Source organism: Mya arenaria, chromosome 14, assembly GCF_026914265.1.
Source record: "Mya arenaria isolate MELC-2E11 chromosome 14, ASM2691426v1".
Classification (NCBI taxonomy): Eukaryota; Metazoa; Mollusca; class Bivalvia; order Myida; family Myidae; genus Mya; species Mya arenaria.
Window position 1 is genome coordinate 4216918 of NC_069135.1, and position 11577 is coordinate 4228494.

At 35.5% G+C, this 11577-nt stretch overlaps 1 protein-coding gene across 1 annotated transcript; it reads right to left on the minus strand.

The window, feature by feature from the left end:
• Window positions 1-539: 539 nt before the first annotated feature.
• Window positions 540-4843, minus strand: LOC128217465 (uncharacterized). Its single transcript, XM_052924620.1, has 2 exons — window positions 3621-4843; window positions 540-979 (listed from the first exon to the last, which is right to left on the minus strand). Exons 1-2 carry the CDS (start codon window positions 4624-4626, stop codon window positions 540-542), a joined length of 1446 nt encoding a protein of 481 aa, XP_052780580.1. The 5' UTR covers window positions 4627-4843.
• Between the last annotated feature and the right edge of the window lie 6734 nt (window positions 4844-11577).

Genomic DNA, 11577 nt, shown 5'->3' on the forward strand with positions numbered 1-11577 from the left:
CAACCAAGTCAAGACACCGTCTACATAACACAGGACGTTGTTACGATTTTAACCGATACAGTAGAATCTGTCACGACAGAGCCTTGATTGTAATCCGACTACGCAAATCGAGTTTCGTGAATTTTACGGGACGCACCAAACTGACGGGAGTACTCGACCGACCCAATCCGTAGGACTCTGTTAAGAACGTATACGACTTCTTTCAGACAATAAAGAAAATTCTAAATAATTTAGGATAGTGATCCGACTTTTTCGCTTTTCGTGTCGTGAGCCCTCTGATCTCAAACGGGGGCTATAATCGGCACTGTGTAATAGAAGAAGACGCCCATAAATATTGCAAAATTTGATCACCTGTGTTGTATTATGTTTATTGACAGGAGGGACATGGTCAATCTTAGTTGGTTTTCCCTTTTTTAAGGAGCTAAATGCTCCACACATCTATACTAAAAGTTTGTTTTTGTTTTTGTTTTCTTGCCTCACAATAATGGCATATAAATTCACAAAATGAAATGTGTAAACATGTGTTTACAACTTCATCATCAAACCCCATCCATTTGAAAGTGGCATACAAAGCCAACATTTAAATTCTGAAAGTTACAAGAGGTATCTCCATAGCCCTTGTAACCGTTAGATTTTCGCAGAAAAATGCATGGCTCGGAATCTCCGCCGTCCGGCTCCTGGTCAGGCCCCCAAAGTCTTGCCTGATAACACCCATTTCTCCTCGTATCTAAGGTCTCAAAGTTGTCTTTTACGTAGTGAACAATGTCGTCATAAGCCATGTTTGTGAACCGACCCAGGTCGGACCCGAAATTGGGGACCAGACAATTGCTGGTGAGGTTGTAAAACCATTTGAATTGTTGCTTCTGCCAGGCGTTGATAAGTAGGTCATAAGCCACGCCCGTCGCTTCTATTTGTTTCCCGTAACTGGTGTAAACGTTGCCCTGCCGTCCGCCAAGTCTCTGACAGTGGCTTCGCATTCCTGGAATAGCAGAACAATGATACAAGTTCAGACACGATCACATACATGTACATATATATCTGATTATAGAAATACAACTTTTCACATTCGACCAGTGACATATTATTTGAAAAGATCAAAACTGCTTCGTTACCTACCGATGGTCACTTTTTATCCGACTTTTTACCTTTAGTCAGACTATTTAATGAAGAAAAAAACTTTTTGAGCGAGAAATTAACTCCATTATTTTAAATATGATGCAATCGCGCAACGTCGAGTTTTGGAAGATGAAACATTTTTTGATAGTTTTGTAAAATGTAAGAAATTGTACATTACACAGACAGACACAACAGAACTATCACTTTGTGAGCGTTGTCGTTGAAATTCCAGAATTTGACGCTAGTGGACAATTTTAAGACATAAGGAAAAAGTTGATATCTTGCTTTCCAAATTCACAGCCAAAAATATATTTTTCATACAATTCGTTGACAAGAGTAACACTATTTTGAGTCATAATATAAAGGCCTTATACATTACGAATTCGATGACCAAATCACGTCGTTTTTGACTACTTTAAGACATATCGATTTTTTTTAATAACAAAGCGATCGTCATGTGTAGGCCTATTAACTGCTATTAACACCAGCTTAGTTTTTAATCAAGCTTAAACATATTTTTAAAATCATGCCAGATTGTGTAGTCAAGAGTCGAACAAATGGGAACGCTCGTTGAAAGATAATGATGTCAGCATTTCTAAGCCCCTTTTCTCGACCTCCAATGCATTTGTTTTTATTCAAAACATGTACGCATGTTATCCATTATGATCTTCGTCATTTGTTCTTCCGAAGATATACATGACGGGTAATCATTGGAGCCATAACATTTTGTTATGTGTTGAAAACGCGTCTTCCGTTGTAGTGCCAATGAGCGGAATATGGATGTAAACAGTGAGTATGATTTCTTATTTTTCATTTTTAGAGGTTTATACGAGTAAATTTAAAAAAAATTGGAGAATGTAGTTCCACATAGGAATGGCCATGAATTGTCCTAAAGATAAAAGTTCGGAATAAAATTTAATATCTGATCGTCTAGAACTTGCATAACTTGCTAGACGTTAGTGTTGACAACGTAAAAATCTGGATTTTCGTGAGAATTATTCTCGTACCTTAGGTTTAAGCATTTTCTTTACATGTGTGTGGCTTTTTTATTGACAAAAGGTTGCCGCGTTACAAATTTTAAAACTTTATTTGTTATACTTGCTGCACTATGCTCGATTTTCTGAACGTTGTGGTGCCAATGAATAGGTTGTGGTTCTCATGAATAGTAATTTAGTAGGAAACGAATTGTGAAAAACTGTAGCAATTTTATAACACGAAAATTAATAATTAACTGAATTAATATCATTTTCGATCTTTTTAAAGTATGACCTACTACTACACAGCTTCGCAGACTTTAAGGTTCATTTGGTGTCTAATAAATTAATACTTGATAGCAAATGGTCGCGTAATTCTAATTCTGTATTTCCAGGTATTATAAGGCAAAAATCTACCCGGAGGCCACACGTGTAAGCTTCTCTCAGCTTTTTAGCGTATGTTTCTATAGAGGCATTAACAAAAAAGTTATTGAATGTATAAGCTGAATGATTGCTTGTTTACAAAGTGAAAGTAGAAAATGCGTGACTTGAAACTGTGTTTTAGTCAAAGTGTACCATTCTTTTACCTATTTTAGCTATTTTTCATTGATTTTTTTGCATATTTTTTTTTTCGACGGGCAATATACGGCCGTTTTTGTACGAGCTGTACAGAATTATTTTATGCTTTTCTCTCATAAGTTTAGCCGTTCTAGTTTTAGCTTTTATTTTCTCTCTCATTCATTTTTTTCATTCAGTCTCGGGATTTTTTTCATTTTTGTTTGTTTTCCTTTTTCACACATTTTCTTTCTTTTTTCGTTTACGTCCATTCGGTCATGCTTTTGTTTGTCTTTCTCAGGTTTTGGTCCGCACAATCTGTGTAAGAACATCCGTAGGTAATTATCTGCACCCTCTGGCGATGGTATGCTGCTCCGTGTAGGATGTTGGTGTAAATGACCATTGAGGGTGCAGAGCGTGCCAAGCGGAATTCGATCAACAACTGAAGTATTGATACGCTGATGAAGTTTAAACATTTACCTTTCAAACACTGACAACTTTAAAGCATTCACGTGAGATAAAAACCCAAACTGAAAAACTGACGATTTTAGGACCCCAACGACATAAGGTTCTCGTACGTTCATGAATGAAACTTGAAAATGTCAAAGAAATTGCAAAAAAAAGAACATTGGCAAAAGGTACATTAAATTATCATAGTGTAACATACTCACTAAAGTGGAAGAGTTAAATCTTGAAAATATCATGAAGTTAAATGGAGATAATTACCGAACGATTTGAATGACGAGAATGGATCGGTATCGGCCCTTAAACAATGTTAATTAAATACATCTACTTAACTTGTAACTATGGAATTGAACGCTCGTTTTCTGTGTTTCGTTGATTTTACTATCGAAAAAATACTGCTAACTTATGCATAAAGTGTAGGCAATTTATGTGTGATTTTTACGTACAGGTTTTACAGTAAAACGCACATTTTTTAAAATACAGTTCCTTTAAAAATTAAAGGTTTATTGCTCCAATCGCCAAAGTGGTAATTGTACCATGACATAATTGTATAGGCGTGGATATATACCGGTATACATGTCTTGCGTTTAATGGACGCAAGTGAAGTATCAAGCCAAAATTGCTGCACATGCACAAAGGGAATTAAATTACTAGTATTCTGAATACAAACTCTCAAACTCTTACCTTGAATAGAGCTAACGGTACTATTTCCAAATGGCATAAAACACCGTCCCTGATAATAGTGATTGACATCACTGCAACACTGAATTATGGCTCCTCTCGTCCATCTGGAGTTTGTGTCGCAAGTGTTCGAGGTTTCAGTTCCAGCCGACTGGAACCCCTCCCTACATCGGAAGTAGAGCGTAGTCCCCGGAGCGAAATTATTTACGATGTCTGTGCCGATGAGATAGGAATTGAAATAATCCGCTTTTGGACGACGGCATTGTTTAACGCAGTAGACGTCTGTTTCTGTCCATTGCCCGTCATCCTGGCACGTGACAACAGGGTCTCCTATTCGAGTAAATCCCACGTTACAAATGTAACGGTTTCGAGATCCAAGCAGTTGTTTGCCTACTATTGTCCGGGCGTTGGCAACTACTGGCGGTTCCTCGCAATATGATGTCATACACTCGTGGTCAGTGGGGTTGACCGGAACACAGACCTCGGACATTGAGCAGTTGTGCCCGGCACAGGAACCAAGATTCTGGTGCTCCCATTGACTTATATTGGTGAACAAACACCCCGGGGACTGGTCCTGTAGACGATCAAGGTCCACAGGGTCCAATAACGAACAGTGTTTGTAATGGTTGTTGTAGCGGGTCCCAAAACAACGGGTCCGTAATTGACACTCGCTAATGCACTCATCCAGGGTGAAGGCAGTTTGGGTGTAAAATACGTGTAAACTGTTGTCGTAGCATCGTTTCTGGTATATTATTTTTTCTAAAGCTCCACAAACGCAAATGATTAGCCATACAGCAAGGAAACAAATCAAATATAATATTCGCTTAATAACCATATTTTATAAATTTCCTTGGTTTAATTGTTTTCCTAAAATGTTCCTTAAATAAATGTAATTTTGCAGAAAACAAAATGCAGAGAAAACCACTCAAAGTGTTCCGTACTGTAGGCAGCCTGTGCCGCATGCAACACAGTCTGTGGCTTATAGTCCCTTCGTATAAAAAGGTACAATAAGCAAAAATAAATAATTAATTAAATTCTTTATTATCGATGAAAGCCTGTTGTTGTCTGTCAATTGTTTATGTATGTTCTACCTATTTGTAGGTTCAACAAATGCGTGTTAATTAAGTATTAATGATGAACACTTTGGATATGTTTTTTTTTGGTATTGCGCAATAGCCCAAATTAGTTTTGAAAGGATTTATAGTTTATTAAAGTCTCGTCAATACAAAATATATACATTTCATGATAACATAACAATAACAAGTATTGCCACTCAAAGTAAGAGTTTAGAGTTTAGTATGAGACTTTATAATTACAACACAATAATATTACATCAAACAGATGATGTATCTATATTGTACTAACACTATATATATTTACACAATAAGAGACTAGAAACGAATGCTAACCATAGTATGAAAACATATTAAAGAGGCGAATGAGAATACTATAAAATAGCGCGTACTGTCATGCATAATATAAGAAATGGAAGTAGGCAATTATCACCGCGGTCAGAACGGAGATGAGCTGATAAGCATTCAATTGTAGCTTTACATAATCTAGAAATAAAAGCTAAAATGCATTACTTACATAAATAAAACATTTTATAATTAAGAAAAGTGTTGCAGGTTTTGGCACAAATTCTTGACAATATATTAGTTGATAATATGAGAGACAGCTTATCGATATTAGACATGTTTTTATATAATGGATTGATGATTTTTACCTCCTCTAACAATGGCATTCTTATTGTTTCGTATAGCTTACAATGTATCAACAATTGAATTTTTGAGTCAACTTTATCACAAAAGGGGCAAAGACGATTGTTCAATGCAAGATTTTCATATCGCCCGGTTTCAACTCGAATTGGAGCTATTCCACATATAAACTTACTAAACACTGACCTATGTTTAAGAAGTATTATCAGTTTGCAATCATTTTCAAAAGTAAGCCTTGTTTTATATTTGCAATTGTTTCATTGCAATAGCGTATTCATGCCCCGTCCACGTATACCTTTACATCTATTTATTTAACCATGTAAATCACTAGCACGATGTCATATATTTATCACCTATCTGTCTAACAACAGTAAATTTATTATTTATTATTTAGATAACTATATATGTCTAAAACCAAAGCTTAAAATGTTCTCCTTTACATAATAAAACAACGATTTATGTGATCCACTTGCTTTGCTGTTTGCACAGAGTGCTATTCGTTTAATTAAACGAGATACAGCTGTGTTGCACAACTAAATCCCTCGACAGACTTACACTAACGAAAAATTCGGGGTATCCATGTCATTTCACCTGACACAGCATGATAAGGAGTGTATTTTTCGACCCCCATAAAGAAACGCACTGCTCTGTTATGAACAGTTTTGATGGATGAAAACGATTTTACTACCCAGATATATGCACCATGACTTATTATAACAGGCAATGCAATTGAGTCATATACTTTTGTGAATGCATCCAAACCATCCCCACGTTTACATTAAGCAATAAGAAAACCAAGTGTCCGGCTAGCACTTTGAGCAACAGCTTTAGCAGTCATATTATAATCAAGGTAATGCCAAGTCGACTATATCTAATTTGTTGTTGCCACATATAAAATTGAAACAAGTACGTTGTACAGATTGAGGACGAAACGGAACTTTGTTATTCTTAGTACAATTGATAGTCATATCATTAATATTACACCAATCAGCTTAAGCATTTTAAAGTATTTGTAAGTCATTTTCGTTTGAACCTAACAGAACAATGTCATCTGCATATAATAGAATACTTATTTTCTCATATTCAATAGAAATGCCAACACCTAAACTTTTTAATTACTTGACTAGGTCATCTAAAAATAGATTAAATAATAATACGGATAGGACACAACCTTGTCGGGGGCCATTAGAAACGTCAAACCTAATAGAATTGTCAAAGGCTTTCGACTGTCTTCCGCATGACCTCATCATTCACAAACTCCAGTATAATAGTCTCACAGATGTAACATGTGGTCTACTGAAAAGCTGGGTCCATGCTTTGGTCTCTGGTCTTCAACATCTTCATAAACGATATATTTCTATTTACCAGCAATACCCATCTCTACAACTATGCTGGTTACGACACTGGCACCAAAATAAAGATGTAGCAAAGTCAAAACTAGTAACAGAAAGCAGTCAACTCCTTGATTGATTCTCATCAAATCAAATGCAAGCAAACCCAGAAAAATATGGAGCAATATCAAGCTACACAATACAATGTGATGAACAAGTCAAACTTCTAGGAATGGAACTAGATAACTTGTTAAAATTTGACACACAAATATCATACCTGTGCAGAAAACGGGAACTCAACTAAATATTCTTCAAACACTACTTTAAAGCAAACTCTCTATGAAAAGAACATACTTCTTATTTCTAAATATTTTATCAGATCAAATTTTAAGTATTGTCATTTGGCAATTTTGTAGACATAAAAAAGAAAGAAAAAAACTTCAAAGAGTTCTATTCAAATAGTCTATAATGATTTTATCTCATCTTATGAAGATCTATAAAATTGCTGCAATTTGTCCACCCTTACGATTAAAACAGTTCCCAGTGAAACTTTTCAGTGCTTAAATGGTATTTCACCAGAATATTTACATGCTCTTGTCACGGACCTATAAACCTAGGTCCGTGCTCTTGTTAAATTTAAGTTTAACACCTTTACACAGTTTCAGATTTCCAAACACAGTTGACATTCCTATGGTAAGAACTTCCACATAAAGAAAGAACTCATTTCGTTTTGAGGCTGCCCAGGTGTGGAACAACCGTCTAAATGAATTTAGACAAGTAGACAATTTTAAAGAGTTCAAAAGACTCATAAACACCTGTTCAGGGCCAAAATGCAAGTGTTCCATGTGTCGTTTTAAATAACACTGTACATAGTTTATAAGCTACTTAAGTGTTTTACATTGCTGCTTAACTTTTTATATAACCTGCTATATAATTATATCAGTTGTATTTCTTGTTGAACTAGTAAATGTCTTATTTACATGCTTAGAAGTAACTAAACCCTTTGCCTATTACCTTGTAACGGTCAGCTGTAGGTGGCTGATGTGCGTTCATAGTATGACATTACGTTATAGACGGAAGTACGTTCATAGCACGTATGTATACTTGGTTGGTAATATGCAAATAAGCAAAGCGCGGGTTCTGTGTGGATAGAGAATTTACTGTATATAAAGACCAGTGGACCCCTTCAGGGTCGATTATGCTTTTTTCTGAAGGGATCTGTTGCGTCTTTGACGTTGCACATTATAATCTCTATTTATGTCGTATTTAGGATGTGCAACATCCTACATTTATTTTTAACTTTTCCAAAGTGCATCGTTTTGATTTGACACATTTTCCTCGTATATGTCTTTAATACCATGTGCTTTGCGCTGCTTTTTTATTTTATTTTTAAATCTGCTTTGTATCAATTCAATTTTCATTTTTGGATTTAAGCTAACACTGTTTTCCAATATTATAATCAGACATAAGAACATAGTCTGAATAATCTTGTACGGAACAATTCTTCTAGTCAACTGTATTTTTTCTCATATGCTTATAAAATCGATGTATTTATAATCATTTAATATATTATTCTGTGTCTATTTTGATAATACTACTTAACTCATTAAACTTATTTGAATGCATTTATCATCAAGGTTCTGCGTTGCATTATTGATATGTTATTTGATTTGCATTTTGTCGGAAATAGCTCTGTGAGCTAGTGTTGTAATTTGTGTATATCCGACGTGAAATAATTTTTCTTGTATCTTGTGTCTCTCTTGATCTACCTTTTCAAAGATTCTGAGATGTACTACTAGCATTTTACAATGTTCAGCTGTTTGACAAAACAACCAATGTACATGTCGGAAAATAGCCCATTGAGCTTATACACCCTTGGTATCACATACCCAACCTTAAGTAAAGATTCTTGTATCATGTATCGTATGCCATTCCATTTTGCTCATAGCTCTATTGTGATCTGCCTTTTACCATCGACATCATTTTGCTTGTTAACACTCCAGAGCTCATTATCCAATCTTCATGAAACTTCGACATAACGTGTTACTTCAAAACATTGACCAAGTTCGATTAACGATCATGCTGGGTCAAAAAGTGTACATGTGTACTGTGCTTATATAGACTATAAAGGCGTCCAAAAATGTGTCAAGATAGGGTGACATTATATTAAATTCTTCAAAAACTCTAAACATGCTGTAGGCAGCTGATGCTTTGCCCCCAGGTGCACAAGCTTATAGACTGGTTAACATTCATATGAAACCATGGCTGTAGTCATCTTACTCAAAAAGATATTCATAACACAAAATTGTATGATCTGTATACAATATATTCACAAAGTAAAGGGTCATAACTCTTCACTTATGTGATACAACCAAACACAAATTCCAGGTGTGAAAAATAATGTGATTCACATGCTGCTTATCATTCCTGTACAGTTTCATTTGTATGTCCGATAGTTTTGATTATAGGTATGTGACACAATATAAAATTCTACATTTAATCAAGTCAAGGGCCATAACTCTTCACTTACTGGGTATATCCATACACAAACTCAAGGTGCATCCACTCACATGCTACTAAACATTCCTGTCCCATTTCATTACTCTGTCTGATATACTTTCGGACATATGCGAGACACAATATTAAATTCTATAATTAACTAAGTCAAGGGCAGTAACTCTGCTCTTACCTCGTTCAGTCACACACAAAACCCCATGTGTAAAACTTCACATGCTATTTAACAATCCTTTAAAAATTCATCACTCTGGCTAACAGACTTTCGGAGATCCAAGGGACACAAAATTTTGTGACAGATGGTTGCTCTGTAGGCTTTTTAACTGGATCTAGGGAACGGAAGCCATACAAAAACCTCATGAGCTACTTGTATTAAAGGGGTTTCATTCTTTTGTTTGGTAAGAGTGTAATAAAATATTTATTTGATTGGTCAATATTTATCCAATAAGTACTTTAAACCAATCAAATAATTTAATTAAACAAGAGGGCCCTGAAGGCCCTGTATCGCTCACCTGATCCAATTCAATTACCTTGCTGTAATAAGTACATTCTGACCAGGTTTCATATAGGTAGATAAAGTAGAAAATATGGCCTCAACAGTGTTTTAACAATGTTTTCTATGATTTGAATCCGTGACCTTGTTTTTGAACTCCGGTTACCCAGTTCAAACTAGACATAAGACTTCATAAACACAAACATTCTGACATAGTTTCATGGTGATCAAAGATAGAATGTATCCTCTACAGTGTTTACAAAGTTTTTCTTGCACACCGGACGTGTGTTTCCGGTCATGTGACCAGTGCTGGAAAAACCCATCTTACATACCCCATGTAAGATGAGTCACGCGCAACAACGCGCCACTTCTTATTTCATTTATTGTATGGTTTATGAAAGATATATTATGCCATTTCAATAAAGCGCACTCAAATATATATGTTTGCAAGACTTTTAATTAAAATTGAAAATAATTTATCGTAAAAAACGCTATTTTAGTTATTTAAAATTACTGCGCTCTATGACGTCAGTAAACAACGTCGCACGCGCTTTTTGATGTAATTGTACAAAAGTTCGTTTTTTTACGTCATTTTTTTCACAAATTAATAATGTAAGATATGCAAGAAAAAATGTCAATCATGTTTTTCCGGTCCGGATCGGCAAGCCTCGTGCCCTCGGGTCGGATTTTTCGATCCGTACCGGAAACACATGATAGAAACTTATATTCTATGATTTGACCTAGTGGCCTAGTTTTTGACCTCTGATTACCCAGTTTCAAACTCTACCTAAAGATCACCAAGAATAACATTCTGATCAAGTTCCATGAAATATGGTCATAAATGTGGCCTCTAGAGTGTTAACATTCTTTTCCTATTATTTGACCTTATTACCTAGTTTTTGACCACACATAACCTGGATTCAAACTTGACTTAGAGATAAATGTGACCTCTAGTGTTAACAAGCTTTTCCTAAAATTTGACCTGGTGACCTAGTTTTTGACTGCACATGAGCAAGATTCGAACTTGGCCTAGAGCTAAACAATATATACATTCTGACTAAGTTTCATGAACATACAGTCAGAAATGTGACCTCTAGAGCGCTAACAAGCTTTTCCTATAATTTGACCTGGTCACCTAGTTTTTAAGCGCACATGACCCATATTTAAACTTGACTTAATGATTATTAATATAAACATTCTGACCAACTTTCATGAGGATACAGTCATAAATGTGACCTTTAGAGTGTTAACAAGCTTTTCCTTTCATTTAACCTGGTGACCTAGTTTTTCACCGCACATGACACCGATTTGAACTTGACCTAGAGATTATCAATATAAACATTATGACAAAGTTTCATGAATATACAGTCATAAATGTGACCTATAGAGGGCTAACAAGCTTTTCCTTCAATTTGACCTGGTGACCTAGTTTTTGACCGCACATGACCCAGATTCGAACTTGACCTCGAGATTATTAATATTAACATTCTGACCACGTTTCCTGAAGATACAGTCATAAATGTGACCTCTATAGTGTTAACAAGCTTTTCCTATGATTTGACCTGGTGACCTAGTTTTAAACTCCAGATGACCCAATATCGAACTCGTCAAAGATTTTATTGAGGGTAACATTCTGACCAAGTTTCATTAGGATTGTGCCCAAATTGTGACCTCTAGAGTGTTAACAGTCAAATTGTTGACGACGGACGACAGACAACGACAGACACAGG